This window comes from Podarcis raffonei, chromosome 6 (assembly GCF_027172205.1).
Source record: "Podarcis raffonei isolate rPodRaf1 chromosome 6, rPodRaf1.pri, whole genome shotgun sequence".
NCBI lineage: Eukaryota > Metazoa > Chordata > Lepidosauria > Squamata > Lacertidae > Podarcis > Podarcis raffonei.
Window position 1 is genome coordinate 94,372,699 of NC_070607.1, and position 27,092 is coordinate 94,399,790.

Here is a 27,092-nt window from a genome sequence, read left to right on the forward strand (position 1 = left end):
TGTGTGCGAAAAAAAGGGCAAGATCCAGGGATCCCCAGACATGCACCTCCAGAGGGTGGAGGTGTCAAATGCCTTCCTGGCGCCTGGGCATCTTCACTCGGTTGGAAGTGGCCAATAGCCGGGTGCAAAATGCGCCTGGCGAATTTCTAGCGCTGCTGCCAGTACCTCCTCCAAGACAAACAAGTGCAGAAAGCAATGAGCACATGGTGCAGTGGGAACATGAGAGGCATTTTATTGGTCAGTAGGTAAAGGTAAAGGGACCCCTGACCGTTAAGTCCAGTCATGGCTGACTCTGGGGTTGCGGCGCTCATCTCGCTTTCTTGGCCGAGGGAGCCGGCGTACAGCTTCCGGGTCATGTGGCAAGCATGACTAAGCCGCTTCTGGCGAACCAGAGCAGCGCACGGAAACGCCGTTTACCTTCCCGCTGGAGCGGTACCTATTTATCTACTTGCACTTTGATGTGCTTTTGAACCCTTGTTGGTCAGTACTAGAGTACTAGAGTGTTAAAAGGGACACGGGTGGCGCTGTGGGTTAAACCACAGAGCCTAGGACTTGTCGATCAGAAGGTCGGCGGTTCGAATCCCCGTGACGGGGTGAGCTCCCGTTGCTCGGTCCCTGCTCCTGCCCACCTAGCAGTTTGAAAGCATGTCAAAGTGCAAGCAGATAAATAGGGACCGCTCCGGCAGGAAGGTAAACGGCATTTCCGTGCGCTGCTCTGGTTCGCCAGAAGCGGCTTAGTCATGCCGGCCACATGACCCGGAAACTGTACGCCGGCTCCCTTGGCCAATAAAGCGAGATGAGCGCCGCAACCCCAGAGTCGGTCACGACTGGACCTAATGGTCAGGGGTCCCTTTACCTTTACCTTACTAGAGTGTTAAGTTTGGCCATTGTACAGTGGTACCTCGGGTTAAGAACTTAATTCGTTCTGGAGGTCCGTTCTTAACCTGAAATCTGGGGAAAGTAGATTGAGGGTTTTGCCCCTCTCATAATGAGAGAATCCAATGAACATTGAACTACAAGGTAAGCGGTTTGCCAAATGGCACGGCCGGCTCTCGAGCGTGGGTCCCTGCTGCGGAGAGAAAGCACAACGACAGATGCTGAAGTTATGAAGCCAATTGCGGCGTTTCCTGTCTTGTGACATTTGCCGAAGAAACAGAAGCTTTTCTCTCTCTCTCACCGGTTTGAATTTACGGCTGGCTTGGCAGGTCATACAAGCAGCAGAACTGAATTATAGCGCTCCTTTTGCTTCTCTCCCCCCCCCCCCCGCCTCTCTACCTCCCACCAGCTTAGAATGCGCATCTCACATTATATGGGGTGTTTTTTATGCTTGAATGTTGGAAATGGGGGACACCACATCATGGTTGCTAGGCTTCTGCCTTTGCTAGTTTGGCTGCTGAATAACCAAGGAGGATACCTTGCCTGCAGAAAAATCAGTGTGGGGAGAGCTTGCTTGTTGGGCTACAGAGCAGCCAAGTCACTCCAGGTGCTTCTGCAACAAGACAGCCAGACCTTCCACCAAACCACAAAGCTAGGAGGAAATGTGGAGGGGTGGGGGTGTCACTGTGCAATTTTGGTGGGGGTGGGGAGGCGGGGAAGGAAGCCTAGTCCATTGCCACACTCCCCAGCACACTTGCTCTGGAGAGAGAGAATCTAGAAGCCGTCAAAATATAAAATAATAATAATAAATAATAAATAATTTTATTTATACCTCGCCCTTCCCGGTTCAAAAACTGGGCTCAGGGCGGCTAACAACAAATTTAAAACACTTAACAATAAAAGCAGCATAAAATACAGTATAAAAACATGAATAACAATAAAATTCAAAAATCAATTTAGGGGAAATAAGCATTGGATAATTCCCAGGGCTAGCTGGCTTGGTCCTATTGTGCAAAGTGGGAGACGCCATGCTAAAATAACTTCTTCCACTTGCAGAATTTGGCTGTGCTCAGCACAAAATCTGGATTGCCTGGGTGCAAATTTTAATTTTAATTTTATTTTTTAAAAAAGCAGGCAACACCCTGCTCACACATTCCAGGCTGCAGAGGCTGTCAAAGCCATCTTGGGCTTGCGGAAAGGCCTGCTCCAGGAAGCTTTGCTCAGATAAAGGGTCAAAGGACTCCCCGGTGCACAAGTGTAAACATCAAAAATACGAAGGCTCCTCCCTCCCAAACTCACAGCCTATCGCCTCCCTCCTGCTGAGCCGCACCAGCCAATGGGAAGCCGGTGCCTGAGCGATTTGACGGCCTAGTGCGAAATCTGGGCTCCCCTCCATCCCAGCAGTGGAGAACCTCTGCTCTCAACTCCCACATGACTTCCTGTAGCAGCAGCTCATGATCCCAGAAAGGACAAACAAATAATGCATTTCTCTTCTGTCCAAGCTGCGGGAAGCGGCTGCCAAACATCCAAGCTGGAGAAAGCAAAGGCCAGAAATGGAACGTCCTGTTTCCAGGCCTTTAGCAAGCAAGTTGCAAAGAAAACCATGCAGGCTTTTCACTTTAAAAGAGCGGCCAGTTTGCAACGGTTCGTTTTGGGTCCTGCACCATTTGCCACGGCTCTTAAGACCATATTTAGGACTGGAGACTGCAGAATAAGTTATGGCCCTGCTATCCAAGCACACTGGAAGACCCCAGCTGCTTAGATAATGCCAAGATCACAGGATTTGGCCCGTACAGTTCAGCTGCATATTCCTGCATTGCTGGGGGTGGACTAGAGGATCCCTCAGGGTCCCTTGCAATCCTGTGATTCTATGCAGCTCTGCTGGATGAGGCCAAGGGCCCATCTGGTCTAGCAGCCTGTTCTCACAGTGACCAGCCAGATGCCTCTATGGCAGGCACGTACAAAGTCCCTAATCCGGCCTGCCGGTCGTTTTAATCCAGCCCTTGCGGCAGTTAATTTCCTGGGGTAAAATTCACTTTAAAGAGTCGGGGCTTGCTCCAAACAATTCTGGGAGCTGTAGCTTGCTATGGATGCTGAGAGTTGTTAAGTGACCCCTCTTCCCCTCCCAGAACTACAGTTCCCAGAGTTCCCATGGAAGAGGGATGAATAATTAAGCCACTCTGAGAATTGTAGCTCCTGAGCTGGTATTTGACCATAATAATAAATTCTATTTCTTCTTATTATTATATCCCAAACCGGATTTAAGATTGCCGGAAGAAATATCACCAACCTCAGATATGCAGATGACACAACCTTGATGTCAGAAAGTGAGGAGGAATTAAAGAACCTTTTAATGAGGGTGAAAGAGGAGAGCGCAAAATATGGTCTGAAGCTCAACATCAAAAAAACAAAGATCATGGCCACTGGTTCCATCACCTCCTGGCAAATGGAAGGGGAAGAAATGGAGGCAGTGAGAGATTTTACTTTCTTGGGCTCCATGATCACTGCAAATGGTGACAGCAGTCATGAAATTAAAAGACGCCTGCTTCTTCGGAGAAAAGCAATGACAAACCTAGACAGCATCTTAAAAAGCAGAGACATCACCCTGCCAACAAAGATCCGTTTAGTTAAAGCTATGGTTTTCCCAGTAGTGATGTATGGAAGTGAGAGCTGGACCATCAAGAAGGCTGATCGCCGAAGAATGGATGCTTTTGAATTATGGTGCTGGAGGAGACTCTTGAGAGTCCCATGGACTGCAAAAAGATCAAACCTCTCCATTCTGAAGGAAATCAGCCCTGAGTGCTCACTGGAAGGACAGATCCTGAAGCTGAGGCTCCAATACTTTGGCCACCTCATGAGAAGAGAAGACTCCCTGGACAAGACCCTGATGTTGGGAAAGATGGAGGGCACAAGGAGAAGGGGACGACAGAGGATGAGATGGTTGGACAGTGTTCTCGAAGCTACCAGCATGAGTTTGACCAAACTGCGGGAGGCAGTGGAAGACAGGAGTGCCTGGTGTGCTCTGGTCCAGGGGGTCACGAAGAGTCGGACACGACTAAACAATAGCAAGCAGCTCCGGGAACAGGGTGTCCTAACAACTTTCAGCGTCCTTAAAACTATAACTCCCAGGATTATAACGCACATCTACTTTCCTTTAAGAAGCCCAGGGTATGTATCCTTGGGATTAATGCCCACCCCTTATTTAACCTGAAAGGAATATATAGATATTTATCTTGATATAGGGCACCATCCAACTACACGCTACTTTCTGGAAGGCAGGTCTCTGCCCCGAGGAACTTACAAGTCTTCCATTCGACACAGGGGAAGACACAGTTCAGAGCAGTTATTTGTTTGTTTGTTTAATTGGTATACCGCCCGCCATCCGAAGAACTCAGGGTAGTTCGCAGCATAAAAATACAAGATAAGAACTCAAAATACATAATAAAAACAAGAACAAAACAAGACCCGTAACACCCACGTCCTTCCAAGTTATGCACACTTAGGCTTAGCAGGCAAATGTTTAGGAACTGAATGAATGAATTTTATTATTACGGTCACAGACCATTTCCGACTCACTCACAATATCAGGAAAATCATAGAACACAACAGGGATACATTGAATTGCAATTGGGTACAACAGAGACAATACAGATATAGCGGCAGTTAAAAATATATATTAAATCTTGATCACTAAAATATAACCTAAAATTGTCATTTAAAACCTTAATCATTTTGGTAGTACAGTGGTACCTCGGGTTAAGTACTTAATTCGTTCTTAACCTGAAGCACCACTTTGGCTAATGGGGCCTCCTGCTGCTGCCGCGCCGCCGGAGCACGATTTCTGTTCTCATCCTGAAGCAAAGTTCTTAACTATTTCTGGGTTAGCGGAGTCTGTAACCTGAAGCGTATGTAACCTGAAGCGTATGTAACCCAAGGTACCACTGTACAGCTTGTTCCCTAAGTTTTGTGGCCGTCGCACAGAATTTGGCCACCGTTAGCGTGATCTCTGGATCCTTGTCCTCTACCAGGAGTTTTAGACATTGAAGTTCGGACCCATTTGGAGATTTTTGTATAACAGGAGTGATAAATACCAAGCGTAGATCCCCGCAGAAACGGCAGCGTAACAAGGCATGAGAGACAGTTTCTACCTCCATCAAGCCGCGGGGGCAGACTCGTTCCACGTACGGTTTACCCTCAAATCTGCCCTGCAATAAGGCAAATGGCAGCACGTTGAATCTAGCGAGGGTAAATGACCATCTGTATTTGGGTATTTGCAATTTTGACCAATAATTTGCCGGGGTAAATCCTCTCCCATTATCTTTTATTGCTGGGTCCATCTCGCTCACGTGGCATTGCAGTTCCACATATGTTTAGGAACTTTGGAGTTAAGGATTAAAAGAAAAGGTGGATTTTGGGGGGATTTGCAGTGGAGGGAAAGAGAGAGAGAATAAATTGCTTCCTTCCCCACCCCAAACCCTCCAGGCACACAAAAGGAAAATGAGCCTGCACACCCAGTGCGCAAACACGCCCAGCGCACCAGGCGGGAGCAGGGAGACAGAGGGAGCCAAGTCGGCCAGGGGCCAAGCTGAGCTGTTTACTACCACACAGCAATGCCTTAACAGGTCTCTCTAGACCGTTCTGCATTGCAGGAGCCCAGAGGCAACCCTCTGGGATGAACAGCACTCCGGGACGGCCGAGTATCAAGTTACCCAGTCCTCGGAAGGGAGGGTTCAGTCCTTCCGGCCTGCACTGGTGGGCACATGTACACACAGAAAGAAAGAGAGAGAGAGGGGTATGCGCCCCTCTCTTAGGAGCTTCCACAAGCCTACAGACACGCACTCCTCAGCCAAAGTCCGGGATGGGGGTGGAGAGGAGAGGGAGGAAGGGAACAGAGGACGTTTTGCAACCGGGTAGTTTTGGCCCAGAGGCTGCTTCCTTCCTGCGAAAGCTTGTGTGGTGCACAGCTCCACCGCCTCCACATTCAACAAGCCCTCCACGTAAACGTAAAAATGGCATCAATTTCATGGAATCTGTAGAGGGGACCCCAACGGTCATCTAGTCCAACCCGCGTGCAAGGCAGGAATTTCTCAACTAAAGCATCGCTGAGAAATGCACAAACACACAAACACAACCTCTGTTTAAAAGCTCCACCACTTTCCGAGGGAGACCGTTCCACTGCTGAACAGTTCTTGCCATCAGAAACTACTTCCCGATGTTTAGTTGGAATCTCCTTTTTTGTAACTGGAAGCCATGGGTTCGAGTTCTACCCTCCGGAGCAGGAGGAAACAAGCTTGCTTTAGGTCTGGATTGCCATGTACAGTCATACCTCGGGTTACAGACACTTCAGGTTGTGTGTTTTCAGGCTGCGCACCGCGCCAAACCTGGAAGTACCAGAACGGTGGAATGGGTTACTTCCGGGTTTTGGTGCTTGCGCAAAAATGCTAAATCATGCTATGCGCAGAAATGTTGAATCGCAACCCACGCATGCACAGACGCGCCGCTGCGGGTTGCGAACACTGCGGGTTGCGAACGTGCCTCCCGCACGGATCACATATGCAATCTGAGCGTCCACTGTACTATTCTTTATAAAGCTGAGTTGTAATGCAAAATAAAAACATCTCCTTAAAGACTTGAAAGCTGAAGTGTTCTCGCAACTGCAGGAACCAGCAAGCAGGACCCGAGTTACAATCGCCCTCCCTCCCCTCCTGTATTTTCCAGCAACCGGGATTCGGAAGCATTGCTTGCTGCAGAGTGCAGCATGTGCAGAGCGCCCATCCTGATGCCAGCAGAGTGTGCCAAAAGGACAGAGAAACGCCAAAGAGCTGTAGTAGGAAGAGACAGCTGCTTTAGCGACTGTGTAATGCAGTTTCAGTTACAGTCGATGACCTGTTGATGGCATTTTACCATTGTACTGCTGAGAGTGTATAAACTTAGGGTCTGTGTGTGTGGTTTGGGAGCTGAACAGTCAGGGGAAAACCAGTGCTGTCCAGGGTTGTAAAGACTGTGGAGAGAATAATTGGGCGCACTCTTCCCACCTTGGATCAAATCTATGCTTCCAGGTGCCATAAGAAAGCTGCAGAGATAGCGCAGGATAGTGCGCACCCCGGAAATGATCTCTTTCAGCGTCTGCCTTCTGGAAGAAGGTGCAGGGTTATAAAGACCAGGACTAGCTGCCCGAGAAACAGTTTCTACCCAAATGCAATTTTGGTTTTAAACGCAGTGTAAGGAGTCTGCATGGGAGTATATTGTATTTAAAAATGGGGTATCAGAGTTTTTAGGGAGCTAACCAGGTTGGGATTCCTGGGATAGCAGGCTTGTTGGTTTTGAATGTCTGGTGTAGATTTTTTTCAATTTCGTTGTTCTGCATAGGACAATGACAATAAAGACTATCGTATCGTCTCCTCTCCTTTCAGCATACAGACTATGCTCTGGCCAAGGGGCAGGAGCCAAGAGCAAACCATAAACACAACAGCATAAACCTAAGCCACTGGTGCCTGCTGCTGGCAATAATAGACAGAAATCTTGGGTACCATGCTGGTGCCTGAAAACTCACTTCCCAGCTTGCCAAGTTGGCTTTTCAACCTGTCTGCTTAAAATACGGCCCATGTTGCCAAGATCCGGACGTGCGCAATCCATCAAACGCAGCAAACTACCAATTGCAATTTGATATGCTCCAGCATCTTCACAATCTGTCCCTCCCCCCCCCTTTCTGTTTTTTGGAAATCATGGGAGATTGTGCATTCCTGCCGTTGGCCGTTCCAAAATTCTCCAACGAAACTCTCTTAACTCCAGCTGCGGAGGCAGGGCATCGCCATCCCACCAGGTGGCGCTCCAGCCACGGCCGCCTTGCTTAACAGCAGTCCACACACACACACACCCGCGGGCAGAGGAAGTGGCGTCCTGCCGCTCTCAGCTCCGGCAGACAGCAAAGCAAAGCAGCGCCTCCTCTGCCTGTAATCCAAGAAGATTAAACACACACATAATTTGCTGCCTGCTTTAAGGCCTATTTTTAGCCCAGGTGCTTCCCCGGCACGGAAAGTGACGCGGCCTGCCAGCGTGCACCGCACTGCCAGCTCAGGGAGCTCACAAGCGGCAGCGCTGAGCACGGCCTGCAAAAGCCTGCTGCAGCCAGAGTGCCCGCCACAAGCGTGGGGCTGACAGCTTCTGCAGGAGGGGCAGAGGAAGGGGGAGTTCAGAGACCTGGAGGCCTTGGGAACTTGAATGTGGAGATAAAAAGGTGGATAAAAATCAAAGATTTAAAAATAAATAAATTAAAAATCGGATTTAATTTTTTAAAAATTTAAATCGGATTAAAATAAAATGCTTTTGGGGCAAAGATCTTTCCAAAGATAGTTTCCTATTCAAGTTACATTAGAGTCCAAAGGCTATTCATCAGGAAATAAGGATTTGCTTTAAGTTTTTCATGTGTGCTAAGAACTCAGTCTAAGTTCTTTTTTATAAAAAAAAAAAACGTTGAACCACATCAGCTAACAAACATGTATACATATGCTATAATGTTATTGCTACAGTTAAATTCCAATAAAGCACAGCAGAAAAGTTGTCCAAATAAAAACAGTTAACTTATTAAACCTTACAATAATGTCATAATTATAACCAAATCAGTAATTTTTGATGTAACTGTAAAAACTACTCTGAAAATTTATTATTCCAGAAATGAAACCTTCATCTGGTTGTAAATATTAAGGTTATACCAGCAAGAATGAGTCTTTAAAAAAATTGATTTAAATCAAGTCTTACTGACCAGTGATTTAAATCATGATTTAAATCAAATCCACCCTGCCCTCAAACAACATCCTTTCAACAGAAGACTGAAGCAGATGTTTGCTGCACCCGAAGCATGTGCTCTACAGATGAACTGTGGCCTGTCGCTCTTGAGCGATCCACCTAGCTCTGCTCGAATTGCCAATGGTTCTTCAGGGTCTCAGGCACAGCCTTGTTCCCGGGAGATGTCAGAAATCGAACTCGGCTCCCTCCATCGTTCCAGCACTCAGTTACGCTAGCCCACCCCCATTAAATTGAAAACTCTGAAGGCAGAGAACTCAGGGGGCAGAATAATTTGGGACATACATGGGAGTATGAAATGGGATTGTCTGCAGGAGAAGAACAGCTCACAGCAGCCACCCCTCAAGAACCCAAATTCTGCAAGCAGAAAAGCAGGATTCTGCAACCCGCAGAACATTACACAAGCTGAACAAGTTTGCAAGACGTCTTCTCCTGCGTATACTTTTCATTTAATTAATCAAAATGTTTACTTATCAGCCTTTCAGCTCAAGGCAGCTCACAATCGCAAGATAACACAAAATGCCACGTGGCAATAAGAGGAAACCACAGCCAGGCACACTCACAGTATGAAGCGGGGGGGGGGGGGGAGTGTGTAGGAAAATATTCATAAAACACTTGGCAAACCGGAAAAAAAGTCTTTACAATGTACCAGAATGCTATTTGACCTGGGGCCAGCTGGGCACACTGAGGCAGGGAGTTCTACAATCTGGGAGCCACAGCAGTGAAGGCCCTGCACCAGGTCCCAGACAATCAAGCCTTCAATGGACAGAGAGAAATTGACCCTGTTCCCATTAGTCTTAGGAAGAGACAGGCACTGCTGCCAAATCCTCTGGCGCCCAGGATTTCAACAAAAATGTCACCCACTTACTTTCAAGTGCAGCTTCACAGCCATAAATCAACATATCCAAGCCCTAGATTGTTACGGAAATTACGTGGGGGGGGGGCACATCTTTAAAGTTGTTAAATGTTACAAATATTATGCATGATTGCATCCTTTCGACTTGACAGCTCAGGGAAGTTACCTAGCTTTAAAAATCATATAAAATCAACTCCTTTCCCAGTTTCCTCCATGTAAAGGGACCCCTGACCATTAGGTCCAGTTGCAGACGACTCTGGGGATGCAGCGTTCATCTCGCTTTATTGGCCGAAGGAGCCGGCGTACAGCTGTGTACATGTGGCCAGCATGACTAAGCCGCTTCTGGTGAACCAGAGCAGTGCATGGAAACACCGTTTACCTTCCTGCCAGAGCGGTACCTATTTATCTACTTGCACTTTTGTGCTTTCGAACTGCTTGGTTGGGAGGAGCAGGGACCGAGCAACGGGAGCTCACCCCGTCGCGGGGATTCGAACCACAGACCTTCTGATCGGCAAGCCCTAGGCTCTGTGGTTTAACCCACAGCGCCACCCGCATCCCCTTTTCCTCCATGTATACACACCTCCTACCCCAGGAAGTGCCCAAAGGTGACAATTGCTGAGCTGATTGTTGGCCAAGGAAAGCCTAAACCCACCACCAGATATGCCTAGGGGTCCAGACATGCAAAGGAAGTTCTATTGTAATTTGGGTGGTGGGACGTCAGAGGTGTTTGCCTATGCTAATCTTATACCTGAGTCTTGCCCTGACATGTCTGCTTATGCTAATCTTGTACCAAGGACTTGTCGGGACATGTTTGCCCAGGTTAAACTAGTGTAACCCCTGTCTACCCCTCCCCTTTTGTGACATGTCAGTGATGTAGAATCATAGAATCATAGAATTATAGAGTTGGAAGAGACCACAAGGGCCATCGAGTCCAACCCCCTGCCAAGCAGGAAACACCATCAGAGCACTCCTGACATATGGTTGTCAAGCCTCTGCTTAAAGACCTCCAAAGAAGGAGACTCCACCACACTCCTTGGCAGCAAATTCCACTGTCAAACAGCTCTTACTGTCAGGAAGTTCTTCCTAATGTTTAGGTGGAATCTTCTTTCCTGCAGTTTGGATCCATTGCTCCGTGTCCGCTTCTCTGGAGCAGCAGAAAACGGCCTTTCTCCCTCCTCTATGTGACATCCTTTTATATATTTGAACGTGGCTATCATATCACCCCTTAACCTCCTCTTCTCCAGGCTAAACATGCCCAGCTCCCTTAGCCGTTCCTCATAAGGCATCGTTTCCAGGCCTTTGACCATTTTGGTTGCCCTCCTCTGGACACGTTCCAGTTTGTCAGTGTCCTTCTTGAACTGTGGCGCCCAGTGATGTAGCAATGATGCTGTACGAACTGTATTCTGGGATATGGTGGGAAAGTTTTAAAAGTCCTTGTCCCCCCTTCCTCAGGGTTCAAAATTCCTCTTTGAACCTGTTGCGCAATAAACTTTGGTCTACAGCTATTTGCTCCGGTGGCTGGACTCCTTCCTTTATTCCGCAGGGACCCGCGGGCTTGTGATAGGAATTTTGAGGTCTTAGATATATGTTAAATGTCCATAAGTGTACCAACCAAGCACGTACATAGATCAGCACAGGAAGACTGACCTGAAACCATTTTGATTCCCAAACTGAGCACATGATTTCTCTGCAAGGTCAAAGTGGGAAACCTCCCCATTGTCTCTTTCCTCACAAATCCTGTCTTAAGGGCACATTTAAGATATGAATAAGATGTGAGCCTGTGACCTGGCTCAGGAACTAAGTATTTATCATTACAAAAGACTGGCCAGGCTCCCCAGGCAATCCAATCAAGTGACCATTAAACAGGTAACCTGGCAGACAGGAGGTAAACAAAGCACTCAGATTTCTGCTGTAGACCGCCCTTTCTGTGATGTAGGTATGATGTATCGGGGGGGGGGGGTTTGAGCCATACCCCTTCTGTGATGTATGTATGATGTTTCTGGGGGTGGTCTTGATCTACAGGGTGGCAATTTCAAAAGTCTATATAAGGCCTTGCATGCCATTATTCTGGGTTCCTCCTCCTTTCCTGCGTGTGAGGGGAGCACCCTGTTGCAACAGATCAATAAAGATCAAGCTTACTAGCTGCTTTGCTTCTCAATATTCTCTGGTTGGCCTGTTATTTTCTCCTACCAATAGGGAACCTACGTAAGGACTCTAAATGGGCTCTTGGACACCCCATAAGGGGAAAAGGGTAGATTTTTGTTTTACAAGACATCCCAGTCCCCTGGAAGTTCAGAATCAAAATACTTTGGGCGCTGACTAACGGAGTTGCGCTCACATTTTCCAAGGATGAATCTGGGCCTTTCCAGAGCCCCTCGTGCAACGGACTTCTGCTTGCACAACAGAACTTCCCCTTCTGTGCACCCTCAAAACCTTCCCCAAATCGTTGGGGGGGAGGTCCCTAAGGGGAGGGGAAGTCCCATTCCGCAAGGGGAACTTTGCTCGCAAAGCCGGGGATGCAGCACATTATTTTCCGGGGTGGAGTAGAACATAAACAAAGCAAAACCTTTGTGTAATATAACCAAGGAGCAGGAATACACTGTGAATATTCAGCTGAGCTTTCTAGTAACGTTTTGCATCTCACTGGCGTCTCATTGTTACGCACAGGCGACAGAGCTCTGCACTTGTGAGTGAGCTGCGTTGAACTTGGTCAGGGGTGCCCAAAATTTTAAGAGGGCCAGATTTGATGAAGTGAACATGCGTGAGGGCCGACCAAAGTTGATGAGCTTTTAATAGTCCAAAGTTTCTCTTTTTTTGCTGACTAAAATATGAGATACTATATTTTTTACTCTATTCATACTTTTATTCCTCTTTTTTCTCTTCTTTTTTTCTTTTCTCTCCCCCCCTTTTTCTATTTTGCTTTATTTTTGTTCTTTTGTATGTATACTCTCAATAATTTCTATGTTTGTTTGCTGGTATTGCATGCATTTTAAGACTCTGCTTGTACAATAAAAAAATTATATTAAAAAAGAAGAAGTAGAAGTTGTTGTTCAGCGCCTTTTTTTGGGTTTAAGTTGTTGAGTTTTTTGGGGAATTTTCTTTTTTTTAGGATTTGACTACAATAAAAAAACTGCCACAGGGGCTGCAAAAAACCGGCCGGAGGCCGGATTGGGCCCCCAAGACGGACTTTGGACATGCCTGAACTTGGTGGAACTTGCTCCTGAGTAAACATGGAAACTGTGGCAAAAACCAGCTCTTCTGAATGTAGGCCACATTCTCATCATGAATTTTAAGCCACTTTAAGCAGTCATGGCTTCCCCTGCAAAGAATTCTGGGAAGTGTAGTTTGTTATTCCTCTCCCAGATATACAATTCTCAGAGTGGTTTAGCAGCCAATCCCTCTTCCCTACAAACTCTGGGAAATGTAGCTTTGGGAGAGGAATAAGAGTCTCCTAACAACTCACAGGACCCTGAACAAACTACACTTCCCAGAATTCTTTTGGGAAAGCCATGTTTATATTTATGGTGTCAATGCATCCTTAGTTATTTTCCATCTCTGCATTCTTGCATACTGTTTCTAAGCCCAGGTAACCCTTTCTTTCTTTTTCCTTTTTCATCGAAATGTTCATCATTTCTGTTTTTCCTACTGGCAAGAACTAAGATATACTTAGGGCAGCAACCTGCAGTTTCATCTCGGACATGTGATAAATTTAGAATTATTGTTTCCGTAAGACAACGTCTGCAACTCTTTCCACACCTGCCTGGAAATAAACCCCACAGAGCCCAGAAAGTCTAACTTCTTTCTATCTGGAGTTTACGTATGGTACTAAAGTGTATTGCAAGCTGTGTCAATTATCATTCCATCAATAGTCAGGATATAAATTTTCTAAATAAAAATATGCAAGATTTGCACGTTTAAAAATTCCATAAATATACCATACAGTACAACCATAGAGGCTGACTCAAGTTATTCGCTATACACCAAATGTTAAGAGGAAATTTAGATATGATAAGAAAGGATCTATTTGCATAAAGTCAATTTCCCTTCCAAAATCTGATTCTCCAACCCACCCACCCCTTAGATTTTTCCATATATCCAGAAATATTATATATCTCCTTCTACATTCCAGGGTGCTTCTTAAGAACCCAACAAGTTAATTATTTACTATTACTTTATTTATTCAATGTCTATACCACCCTTAATCAAAGGATCACAGAGCGGTTTACAACATAAAGCACAAAACTGTGCAACGTATTAATAAACAAACACACCCACACACCCCACACACACTTACAAGTTTAAAAAGCCGCAGGTGTTAAGTGTGTGGTGCACTTTGAACATTAAGGGTGTTTCTTCATATTATTACATCAGCGGAGGAAAAAATATCAGCTGTGGCATGAAGCCGATTGGCATGGCCACGAGACTGGCAGATATTGATAAGGGGGCAAATTTCAACACACGAGAGGTATGGCCTCCAGAAAGTAATTTCATCCTACCCTGGCTGAAGATAGCATCCCCCCTGTTCCCGATTCTGCAAAACTCAGCTGCTCCAGGTAAGCAAAGGCAGGATTCTAAGGTGCGATCTCTAGGCAGGACAACCCTTCTACGTTCCATCAGAATAAAAACCACCGCCTTCTAACAAATCATAGCAACAGTCTATGTACCTTAACCACAAATACAAAGAGAAAACTCCTTTTCAGACTGATGAGTGTGTTTGGTTCTGGTGAGCTGGGGCGGGCGGGTGGAGTGCAAAGAGGGAATAGAAAAACAGAGAGGGGTAAGGGAGCGTCCTGGAAAAGGCCGTCCGGGATTCCAGAACAGAGAATTCGGTGTTGCAACACCTTTTGCCAGGTGTGAGGGCAAAGAAGCTCTCCCATGTCCCTGCTTCAACCAGGGGTTGAATTAGAGCGTGGGTAGGCAAACTAAGGCCCGGGGGCCAGATCCGGCCCAATCACCTTCTAAATCCGGCCCGCGGACGGTCCAGGAATCAGTGTGTTTTGACATGAGTAGAATGTGTCCTTTTATTTAAAAAGCATCTCTGGGTTATTTGTAGGGCACAGGAATTTGTTCATTTTTTCCCCTCCAAAATATAGTCCGGCCCCCCACATGGTCTGAGGGATGGTGGACCGGCTCACAGCTGAAAAAGTTTGCTAACATCTGAATTAGAGCATGGGTAGGTAAACTTAAGGGACAGGGGTGGCGCTGTGGGTTAAACCACAGAGCTTAGGACTTGCCAATCCGAAGGTCGGCGGTTCGAATCCCCGCGACGGGGTGAGCTCCCGTTGCTCGGTCCCTGCTCCTGCCAACCTAGCAGTTCGAAAGCACCTCAAAGTGCAAGTAGATAAATAGGTACCACTCTGGCAGGAAGGTAAACGGTGTTTCCGTGCGCTGCTTTGGTTCACCAGAAGCGGCTTAGTCATGCTGGCCACATGACCCGGAAGCTGTACGCCGGCTCCCTCGGCCAATAAAGCGAGATGAGCGCCGCAACCCCAGAGTCGGCCACGACTGGACCTAATGGTCAGGGGTCCCTTTACCTTTAAGTAAACTAAGGCCCAGGGGCCAAATCCGGCCCAATCGCCTTCTAAATCCGGCCCACAGACTGTCTGTGAATCAGTGTGTGTTTACATGAGTAGAATGTGTCCTTTTATTTAAAATGCATCTCTGGGTTATTTGTGGGGCACAGGAATTCGTTCATTTCCCCCAAAAAAATATAGTCCGGCCGCCCCACAAGGTCTGAGGGACAGTGGACTGGCCCCCTGCTGAAAAAGTTTGCTGACCCCTGAATTAGAGGCTGCGGCCCTGGCACACACCAAGGACACTAAAAAGTTGAGAACAAAAGCAATGGCAGCTGCGCCCAGCAGGGACCCGTGCTGATCACCGTTTAACACAGGGGTCAGCAAAAATTTTCAGCAGGGGGCCGGTCCACTGTCCCTCAGACCTTGTGGAGGGCCAGACTATATTGGGGGGGGGGATGAATGAATTCCTATGCCCGACAAATAACCCAGAGATGTATTTTAAATGAAAAGCACATTCTACTCATGTAAAAACATGCTGATTCCCAGACCGTCCATGAGCCAGATTTAGAAGGCGACTGGGCCGGATCCAGCCCCCATGCCTTAGTTTGCCTACCCACGGTTTAACAGAAGGGTGACAAAACCCTCCAGAGGAATGCAGCACCTAGCAAGCTGTCCTGAAAAGCAGGTGTCAATATGTTCGCAGTGGAGTTGGAGAAAGCAGTGCCCGCAGCAAAAACAAGCTGCGCTCCTCCGCTGCGGCCACCGAACTAGTTTTCAGGGAAATCCCCAGCGCTCAAGGCCAACGACACGGCCCGAAGGTTTTCCAAATGCAGCAAAGCAATCCATTGCGAGAGATGGATAAGATACCAGCCCTTCACTAAACCGGTGCATTTTCCTTCCAATTCCCACCATTCAATGAGCTTTGCAATAAATGAGACTCAGGAAGGAACTACCCCCTCCAGAAACCCAAAATAACTTTTCTCCAATGACCCTACCTTTGCCTGGGCACTGGGATGTAGGCTGAATGATGCAGGGGGCCCTGATCCAGCAGTCGGAGTGCCGCCGCCTCATCCTCCAGCCGCTTCGGCACCAAGGGATCGGACAGGTGCCTCGGCCTCCCGTTGACCGGCTCCGCTTCCGCCGGAAGCCCCTTCCCACTGCAGTGGGCAGGACTCTGGAAAAGGACACAGAGGCGTTTGATGCCGGACGCAGGTAGCAAATCAACAGCAACAGCTGGCCATAGCCCTTGAGAGTTTGCCCAGTTCCTTTCAGCCCAGAATTGCTTGCCACCACATCCTGTCCTGTGGCGGCGAGTTCCGCAGATCAACATCACACAGCACAGTGAGGTAATGAAAGGTTGCTACCTTATTTTGACATGGGCCCCAAGATAACTGTGATAAAAATGTCTCTTTCTCTCTCTCTACTTTTACAATTCAAAGTGTTGGTGCTGACCTTTGAAGCCCTAAACCGCTTCGGTCCTGTATACCTGAAGGAGCGTCTCCACCCCCCTCATTCTGCCCAGACACTGAGGTCCAGCTTTGAGGGCCTTCTGGCGGTTCCCTCGCTGCGAGAAGTAAGGTAACAGGGAACCAGGCAGAAGGCCTTCTCGGTGGTGGCGCCCGCCCTGTGGAACTCCTGATGTCAAAGAGAAAAACAACTACCAGACTTTTAGAAGACATCTGAAGGCAGCCCTGTTTAGGGAAGCTTTCAATGTTTAATAGGTTCTGTATTTTAATATTCTGTTGGAAGCCGCCCAGAGTGGCTGGGGAAACCCAGCCAGATGGGCGGGGTATAAATAATAAATTATTATTATTATTACACATGGCCTTGTATTATTTCTGTGGTTCTGCTTGTACAGTGGTATCTCAGGTTACATATGCTTCAGGTTACATACGCTTCAGGTTACAGACTCCGCTAACTCAGAAATAGTGCTTCAAGTTAAGAACTTTGCTTCAGGATAAGAACAGAAATCGTGCTCCGGCGGCGCAGCGGCAGCAGGAGGCCCCATTAGCTAAAGTGGTGGTTGAGGTTAAGAACAGTTTCAGGTTAAGAACAGACCTCTGGAACGAATTAAGTACTTAACCCGAGGTACCACTGTATTGGTGTTCTTTTTTAAAAAAAGAACCCACCCACCCCCCACCCCCTGGTCACGCATGTGAGCAGCCACGAAGGGCTTGGCTCTGTTCTTAAAGCTCAGGAGCCCTTGGCTTTATCTTAGATAAACAGAGCAGGTGCAGACAAAGGCAGGAGCGAGCTTGGCCTTATTGCAACTGAAATCCAGGCTACCCCAGCCAGCAAAGCCCGTTCAGGACTGATAAGCGTGTTCTAACATGGAGGCCGATTCCTCTTCTGCGCTCGCGCTAAAAATCTACTCACACCAGGCAGCAGGAGCACAGCTCAGAAAGAAGGGCGGGCAGTTCAGCCGCACCTCCGGGGTCTATCCATCTATCTTTATGTGGATCGGCTTTTGAGCTCTGTAATCCTTTAGACTGAACACCAATCCACTTCTGAAGGGGCTGACCAGGAAAGCCAGAGTCAGCTAAACTACAAACTGCTCCCTTTGCTGCGGCTTTGGCTCACAAGTCTAATAAATGCCACAAATATTGAGCAGCTTCGCTTTAAGGAACAGGGGGGAAAGAAGAGGGTAACCCGGCAAACCTGTGACAATCTGCTTTTGCAGAAAGTAGTAAGGATTAAGCCAACATATCAATGGGGGGGAAAGAAAGGCCTGGGTGATAGGTCAATATATCATCCAAAACAGGTTTGAAGTCCATATTGTGATACTGGTTTCACAATTTTGGGCCTGGCAATACATCATGAATCATTGAGGAGGGGGGCATGCATGTAAAAATCACAATGTGGGGAAAACTGTGAAGCCAGCGCCTTCTGCCTAGCCCCACCCTAATTTCAGACATCGTGATAGTCATACTGCGTGTTGCCTTTGCTTCAGGTTGAGCGTTTTCAGGTTGTGTCCCACGGCGACCCGGAAGTACCGGGAAGGGTTACTTCCGGGTTTCGCCGCTCGCGCATGGAGACGCTCAAAATGAGGTCATGCGCATGCGCAGAAGCGGCAAATCGTGACCCGCGCACACACAGATGCGAGTTGCGTTCTGCTCAGGTTGCGAACGGGGCTCCGGAACAGATCCCGTTCGCAACCAGAGGTACCACTGTATATTGATATACAGTGGTACCTTGGTTACATACGCTTCAGGTTACATACGCTTCAGGTTACAGACTCCGCTAATCCAGAAATAGTGCTTCAGGTTAAGAACTTTGCTTCAGGATGAGAAGAGAAATTGTGTTCCGGTGGCGCAGCGGCAGTGGGAGGCCCCATTAGCTAAAGCGGTGCTTCAGGTTAAGAACAGTTTCAGGTTAAGTACGGACACCCAGAACGAATTAAGTGCTTAACCTGAGGTACAGTGGACACTCGGGTTGCGAACGGGATACATGCGGGGTGCAAATTCGCAACCCGCATGGATCACAACCTGCGTCTGTGCATGTGTGCACACGCGGGTTGCAATTCGGCGCTTCTGCGCATGCGCAAGCGCCAAAACCCAGAAGTAACTCCCGGGTTTCGGCGATTCGTAATCCAAAAAAACGCAACCTGAAGCGGCTGTAACCCGAGGTATGACTGTATTGTGATGTTTAGTTAGTGGTACATCACGGTGTTAAAAACCAGATATTGCCCAGCCCTAGTGGGGAACCTCAGACCCTGCAGCTGAATGTGGCCCCCCCAGGATGCTCCGTCCGGCCCTTGACACTCTCCACAGGCCACCCCCCTCCATTGAAGGCAACTGGGATGAGTCCCAGAAATCTTTTTTTTAAAAATCCCATTGGCCTGTGTGTGTAGAAACTAGGCATTTAATTTGCATTCGATGCTCCACCTGCTTCTCCCCCCCCCAGCCCTGCTCAACCCCCTGAGGGGATGGGGCCCTCAGACATGGTCCGGAAGGGAATGAGGCCCTGGGGCAGAAAGGGATTCCCCATCCCTGATATCAGCCAACCCAGGTCAACAGGAAAGCCCTGGATTACAGCAGTCTGAGAGCGAGGCTGCGAGAAATGATACACAGTGGGCAAGCCAGCAACACCTGTCTGGGCAAGGGCTGTTGCAAAATGTTAGAGCACACACCTCGGATGCAAAAGGTCCCAGGTTCCATTCCCAGAGTCTCCCAGTAGGGCTGGGAGGACACACTCACCCCACCCTCCTGTAACCTGCAGAAACTATTGCTACGTCACTTGGGGGTGGGAGAGCTGGGGCGCAAGGCTCCTTCCACCTGCTCTGCAAGAGGTCCATCAGGCACATCCTGCACCTGGATATTATAGGAACAACTGTTCAGAAATTGTTGCCTGGGTTTTTGTTTTCCTCTTCCCTCCGTGATCCTCTCTCCTTGTGTGCTGTGGGTTTTTTTAAGATTGTAAGTCTGCAGGGCAATTGTTTTTACTATTTATTTTGTGCTTCTATCCTGTATTTTTATCTTGCGAACCGTCCCAAGATCTTCAGATGAAGGGCGGTATATAAAGTTTGCAAATGATGATGATGATGTAAGCTGCTCTGGGAGCCTTATTGGCTGAGCAGCAGGTTACAAATGCTCTAAATAGCCAAAAAATAAATGTACCTTCCCTCCTCCACCCCGGTCTTAATTCCTGTCCTTCTTAGCTTATCTCACTCCGCACTAAGAGATTACTCGTAGACGACACCAAATTAGAAAACTCTCCAATGCTCAGCTGCCACCCTGCAGCTCAAACTATGACGAGCCCCTTGCTTGTTGACAGAGGGCATCTGCTGGTATGAACTCAATGCTGCAAGGAGTCAGCTTCCCAGAGAGCTTTCTTTTTTAAAAACAGGAGAACTGAGCACAGCTGCATCTGTCTACAGAAACCGACCACTACAGCAGACTGGACCTCTCTGCACCAACCTCAGCACCGGTTCCAAAGCTCTGACCGGTGATGTAGGCAGTCGTACAATTCTAGAACCTCAGCTTTCGAAGAACCTCAACTCTAACAAAACAATTAAAAGCACACCACCAAGCTTCTAGACCTCATGACTACGAAGTTGGTGAAACCTGTTGCATGTCAGGTTAAGGCTGGAGAAAGGATACAAAGGCGAAATTTCAAGGAAGTGTGCATGACTCTGCCTCCAGCCTCAAAGCCAATTATTCCACACCATCTTCCCACTTTTAAAAAAGCCCAGGGAGAAAATATGTGTCCCAGGAGTGAATCACAGCAGCGTCCATCTAGTGGACGTTCAGTGGTACTGTTGACCTGCTAAAATAGGAGCTAGAATCCCATTTCCATCTGCACCAGCAGGCAAGGGCAATATATTGTCCAAAACGGGTCCATATTGTGATATCCGTTTCATGATTTTAGACCCGGATATAAATTATGAATCATGGTGCGTGAGTGTGTGTTACGCTATGCAAAAATCACAATGCGGGGGAAACCGTGAAGCCTCCATCCTTATTTCAGACATTGTGATATATCAATATATTGTGATGTTTAGCTGGTGAAAAATCATGATGCTGAAAAACATCACCCAGCCCTACCAGGGAGGATGGAAGTTAGAGGTTGAAAAAGGGACCCCCTCCCAAATACACACACATACACAAATTACTTTGGGGGCGGGTGGAATCAGAGAAAGGGTGTTTTGATGAAGGGCTGACCTTGAAATATTTGTACTAGTAGAATTGTAATGTTTTCAACAACACCCAGAGCGCTACCAAATAAACATTTGGCTTATAGTGTTATTATGTTTGGCATATTAGGACTGGCTTATTAAGGATTTAATAGGGGTGCTTATGTTTATAGGTGTGTGAGGATAAACAAATGTTGTGTGTGTGTGTGTGTGTAAAATATTAATTATAGTAACTTTTTTGTTAGCTTCAGCCCAATGGCATCTGAAAGGTAGCAGATTCCCCACTCCTGCACGAAACCTTGCTTATTCTCAAGAGCACCCATCACACTAAATCACAGAGACCCAGCCCAGCCTAGAAGCCCCAACGAATCACACTGGGGGCTGGCCTTGGGGGCCTGTTAAAACACCAGAGCCACCAGCCTCCCATCTCTGCTTGGCGACCCTGAGACACGACGGTTCCCTAAGAGAGCAATTTCACCCATGAACTTTGCCCCTCACTTCTTCAGGGAGGGGTGGGCAACCCTCACCATTCAGAGAGGGGTTGCACCTCAGTGACAGAGCACCTTGGCCTAACCCTGTCTACACACTGGTAACCTCTAGATTAGATTACTGCAATGCATTCTATGTAGGGCTGCCTCCGAAGACGGTTTGGAAGTTTCAGCTGGTGCAGAGTTCAGCACACCGATCCTGGCCCGACTGCACTGGCTGCCTATTAGTTTCTGGGCCCAATTCAAAGTGCTGGGTTTGACCTCCCCATATGAACCGATCCGGACACTGCGATCACCATCTGGGCCCCTTCTTCATGCGCCTCCTCTGTGAGAGGTCCAGAGGGAGGCGACACGAGAACGGGGCCTTTTCTGCAGTGGCTCCCCGCCTGCGGAGTGCTCTCCCCAGGGACGCTCACCTGGGACTATTATTATTATTATTATTATTAATTTCTATCCAACCCATCTGTCTGGGTTTCCCCAGCCAATCTGGGTGGCTTCCAACAAAAGATTAAAAATACATTAAAACATCAGCCATTAAAGACTTCCCTAAACACACATTAGGGACACAGGTGGCGCTGTGGGTTAAACCACAGAGTCTATGACATGCAGATCAGAAGGTTGGCAGTTCGAATCCCCGCAACAGAGTGAGCTCCTGTTGCTCGGTCCCTGCTCCTGCCACCCTAGCAGTTCGAAGTGCAAGTAGATAAATAGGTACTGCTCCGGCGGGAAGGTAAACGGCATTTCCGTGCCCTGCTCTGGTTTGCCAGAAGCGGCTTAGTCCTGCTGGCCACATGACCCGGAAGCTGTACGCCGGCTCCCTTGGCCAACAAAGCGAGATGAGCGCCGTAACCCCAGAGTCAGACACAACTGGACCTAATAGTCAGGGGTCCCTTTACCTTTAAACACACATTATATGTTTTTAGGTGCCAAACGAACATTTTCTTCTTCAACCAGGCCTTTGGCTGATAAATATTCTACAGTGCGTCTGTGGGAAGGGTGGGGGTCTAAATTGTTTAGTTCTTTTTGTTTTAATTATTTACTTGTTTTTAACTTGTATTTTATTCCATGAACCGCCCTGAGATATTGTGGTGAAGTGTGGTATATAAATTTAATAAATTACTGCAAATAATAAAAATAAAAAACTTCCAATCCAAAATCCTGGAGAGGTGCAAGTACACCGTGACCAGGAATGGGGCACCTCTGGCCCTCCAGATGTTACTGGACTCCCATCAGCCCCAGCCTGCAGGGTCAACGGTCAAGGAATCGGACACGTGTGGCCTACCAGCAGCTGGAGGGCGACACATTCCTCATCCATGGCATAGTCACTATGGAGCTGAATGGACGAGTGATATGACTCTGCATAAAACAGATTCCTGGAACATGGTCAGGAAAGATTCCCAAGCAACATGGGATCCCCAGCTCATTGGAAAATCCCTCCCAGCTCTTGAAATTTGCCTAAACACTTTCAAGCCTGTTTCGACTTGTGCATGCACCCCTACAAGTGATGTTCAGAAGCTGGAAACAAAGGAGAGGTCTTCTTGGTGGTGGCCCCCAATCTGCCTCATGTGAGAGTGAGTTCCACAGTTTAGCAATGCGCTGCTCAAAGGAGGATTGTCTTATCTGTCCTGAATTTTCCAACCTTCAGCTTCCTTTAATCGCCATGATTTATAGTGCAATGATGGGAGGAAAAACTTCTTCTATTTCCACATTCTACATGCAGTGCATACTTCCACACCACTACCATATCCCCTCTTATTTGCCTTTTCTCTAAACTAAAAAGTCCCAGACACTGGAACCTTTTCTCATTCCACCTGCTTGATCATTTCGCTTCCCCCTTTCCAACTCAACAATAATAATAATTTATTATTTATACCCCACCCATCTGGCTAAGTTTCCCCAGCCACTCTGGGCGGCTCCCAATCGAGTGTTAAAAACAATACAGCATTAAATATTAAAGCCGTCCCTAAACAGGGCTGTCTTTAGATGTCTTTTATAGATAAGATAGCTGCTTATTTCCTTCACATCTGAAGGGAGGGCGTTCCACAGGGCAGGCGCCACCACCGAGAAGGCCCTCTGTCTGGTTCCCTGTAATCTCACTTCTCGCAATGAGGGAACCGCCAGAAGGCCCTCAGAGCTGGATCTCAGTGTCCGGGCAGAACGATGGGGGTGGAGACGCTCCTTCAGGTATACTGGGCCAAGGCCGTTTAGGGTTTTAAAGGTCAGCACCAACACTTTGAATTGTGCTTGGAAACGTACTGGGAGCCAATGCAGATCTCTCAGGACCAGTGTTATGTGGTCCCTGCGGCCGCTCCCATCACCAGTCTAGCTGCCACATTCTGGATTAATTGCAGTTTCCGGGTCACCTTTAAAGGTAGCCCCACGTAGAGCGCACTGCAGTAGTCCAAGCGGGAGATAACTAGAGCATGCACCACTCTGGCAAGACAGCCCACGGGCAGGTAGGGCCTTTTGAGATGAGGTATTCCAAATGGGAGGGTCGCGGGTGGCGCTGTGGGTTAAACTACAGAGCCTAGGACTTGCCGATCAGAAGGACGGCGGTTCGAATCCCCACGACGGGGTGAGCTCCCGTTGCTCGGTCCCTGCTCCTGCCAACCTAGCAGTTCGAAAGCACGTCAAAGTGCAAGTAGATAAATAGGTACCGCTCTGGTGGGAAGGTAAACGGTGTTTCCGTGCGCTGCTCTGGTTCGCCAGAAGCGGCTTAGTCATGCTGGCCACATGACCTGGAAGCTGTACACCGGCTCCCTTGACCAATAAAGCGAGATGAGCGCCGCAACCCCAGAGTCGGCCACGACTGGACCTAATGGTCAGGGGTCCCTTTACCTTTATTCCAAATGGGTCACTGCAAACTGCAGGAGGAGAGAAGGTGCTGGGCAAAGTGGGCCACAGGCCTGGTCCAGCAGACCTTTTCCTACAAGAGACCACCAAAGCCCATCTAGTCTACCCCTCCCGCAACGCAGAAATAATCAAGGCCCAACATTTGCACCAGCCTTTGCCAAGCAGGTGCCCTTGCAGATGTTCTGGCCTCCAACTCCCACGAGCTCCAGATTCTGCCCGCCGCCGCCTGCGACTCAACTCGCCCTTTCGGACTCCCAGCAGGATCCAGAAGCGACGCCTCCCCGCCCCCTGCACGGCGCACGTGTGAATCCCCAGCGAAGCGCTCCGGAGGCGGGCGCTGCTGTTTCCCCCACCCACAAACCGAGGCCGAGCCCACCCACCCCGGTGGGCCCTCCCCTCCTGGCCCAGCGCGGTGCCTGTTCTGCAGCGTGATTGATGGCCCGTCCCTCCGAGCCCCTCGCGCCCCGCCATGCAGGGGTGGAGACCCGATGGGGCGGGGATGGGCTGGGGCGGAAAAAAGAGAGAGAGAGAGAAAAGGCGGCTCTCTGCAGCTCCGCTCCACGTCCCGGCCCATTGCAATTCCCTCCCCTCGATCAAAAACTTTCAGCGCAAGCAAAGCAAGCAGCGAGAGGCGCCATCTTTTCGCGAAGGGGAATCAAACTTTTCGCCGGGGTTGCTGCAAGGCCGGGAAAACCGGGCGCCTCTCGGGTTTGCCAGCTGGACCCGACGGCGTGCACCGTCTCTCTTTGCAAGCGCAGCGGGGCAGGGGCTCGGCGCTGGCACGGGCCCTTTTTGCTTCGGGGGCCTAGCGGAGCCCCCAACTACTATTTAGAATTGACGGCCGAGTAAAGCACTCCAAGGATCGCACTGCGCGGCTAGTCTCCGCTCTCCGATCCTAGGCAAAAAGGCTGCGCGCGCGCGGGTGCCGTCTGCAAAGAAGCCGGGTCTTTCCAACCCACCCGGGACTTCTTTATTTTGCAAGCAAGCGCGGCGGCTCTCAGTGGCTTCGTGTAAGGGCCGCTCCTCCAGCCCACCCTCCCTATGCAACTTCCCGGTCCCACCCTCCAGCTGCCATGCATGGCTCTGGGCATTCCCCTCCCCCCGTTTGCAAATATAATGCACCCCCCCCCCCGCAACCGAAATCCGCCTCCAAGGCTCTAAGCAGTTTCTTGCCAAACGCGTTGGGGACTCTCCTTTTTCCGATCTCTGCAAAAATAATATTCCCTACACACGCCCCGCACTCCTGGCCTCCCCTGCGTAGGACGGCCGTATCTCTTTCTCCGCCCCAGAAGTCCACGAAGGAAGCAGCAGCGCCGCGAAGCCCACGGCCGTCGAGTCTTTGCAACTTCAGCTAGTCGCCTGCGTCTCTCGCCCGCCCTCCGTGCTCCTGTGCGCCATGGCGGGACACACCCACCCGCTTCTCCTTCGCCAGATCCGACAGCGCGGCCGAGGCCGGGAGCAGCAGCGACACGGGACGGGGCCGGACGGGGCGGGAGAGCGAAGTTGCCGCCGCCTCCCGCCGCTTCTTACCTTTTGCAAAAGCTGCAGCCTGCCTTTGCTGCCGGCCGGGGAGCTCCTGCCGGCGCCGTCCTCGCAGCTCCTGCGACGGGACCTCCTCCGGATCGACGCCGGATCTTCCACCAGCACCGTGTAGACGGCGTTGCTGGCTGCCTCGGAGGAGGAGGAAGGGGGGTACGGGGAGGCGAGCGGCTTGCAGGAGGCGGAGATCACCCCGCAGCACAAGCCGGGCGCCGGGGGGCTGCCGTCGGGGCAGCAGGGTCCGGCGGACGTCAAGCCGGGCGGCGGGGAGCAGATCCTGCCGCCGGAGGAGGCGAGGCGTTTGAAAAGTCGCGGCTTGGGCTCCATGATCGGGGGGGGGGCAACGCCGAGGAGGAGGGGGGCCTGCAAGCCCCCTTCCCCGCCGAGGGCGAGGGGGGCCGCCGCAGAAGCTGTGCGGGGTGAAGCCCCCCGCGCTGCCTCCCAGACTTTCCCTCCCGCCAGCCAGCCAAGCGAGGGAGAGAGAGAGAGAGAGAGAGCGGCTCCCCCCGGACCACGCCCCCCTCTCCTGCCCCACCGCCTGCTGCCCGCGCTGCCTTCGGCTTTTCCTCCTCCTCCTCCCGCCCCCTCGGAGCTCGTGCAAGCGGAGGGAGCCGGGTTAAAAAAAAACACACGCGCGCGCACTCACACACACACACATATTTCTCTCCGCCGCACGCCATTGGTCCGCTCGCTGTATCAACATTCCGAAATGGAACGGTGCCCGGAGCCGGCTCGAGCGCTGATTGGCCAGCCCGGCGTTGCCAGTTGCAAACCGGGAGGAGGAGACGGGGGAGGCGGCGTTGTAAGCCGGCACGCCTCCTCCTCCGCCTCTTGCAATCGACTATAAAAAAAGGAAAGGAGGGCTGGTTGGTTGTTGGTCTATCTATGTGCATTTTTTTTTCCAACGTATGTGTGCGTGCAATTTATTTATTTTATTTTTTTGAGCCAGAAAGGGGAGGTCTCGCCTCGGGGAGGGGAAAGCCGGCCTTTCTGCCGCTCGCTGCAGCGGCCATCTTCGACGAGAGGGGGGCGGAGGCGGCCGGGAGACCGAGCGAGAGCCGCCTCTGCTTATTAAGAGACGGTTGCTGCTGCTTGACGTTGCAAAAAAAGCAAGCAAGCGGGGAGAGCACGCGCCGCCGCCGCCGCAGCTTTTAATACGCATTTTGTGGGGAGCGGAGTGTTCACCCGCCGCTTCCTCGCGGTCCAGCTTCGGCTCGGTTTCTACCGAGGCTGTCAACATGTGTGATCGCTGCACGCAGGTGGTGGTGGTGGGCTGCCACAACTGGAATCCCCGCCGCCCAAATCCCTGCACGCAGAAAAGCAGCAAGTCAGGCCCGGACCCCTCCTCAATGGCGTGCTCGCGTCCAGCGCTGCTTGCTGTTTGTTTCGTATTGAGGAGCAACCAAACTGCACTCTGAAGCGAAGGAAATTCAAGCAGAGGAACACAAACTGTTGCTGTAGACCTGAAAGCCACCTTGTATTTAAAGCACTCGGATACAACTTTAAAGAGTCACGGCTTCCCCCCCCCA

The 27,092-nt window shown here is 49.7% G+C and overlaps 1 protein-coding gene across 2 annotated transcripts in view; it reads right to left on the reverse strand.

Annotated features, from left to right (window-relative positions):
• SLC2A4RG (SLC2A4 regulator) overlaps positions 1-26,076 on the reverse strand; it is a 39,676-nt gene extending 13,600 nt beyond the window's left edge. The window contains exons 1-2 of one of the 2 annotated variants that reach the window (XM_053394544.1): positions 25,555-26,076; positions 16,047-16,225 (exon numbers count right to left, since the gene is read on the reverse strand). In XM_053394544.1, the coding sequence (XP_053250519.1) occupies positions 16,047-16,225; positions 25,555-25,890 (515 nt within the window). In that variant the 5' untranslated portion in view covers positions 25,891-26,076. The remainder of the gene's footprint in view (positions 1-16,046; positions 16,226-25,554) is intronic. The other variant, XM_053394545.1, reaches the window with a different exon arrangement.
• Positions 26,077-27,092: the final 1,016 nt, after the last annotated feature.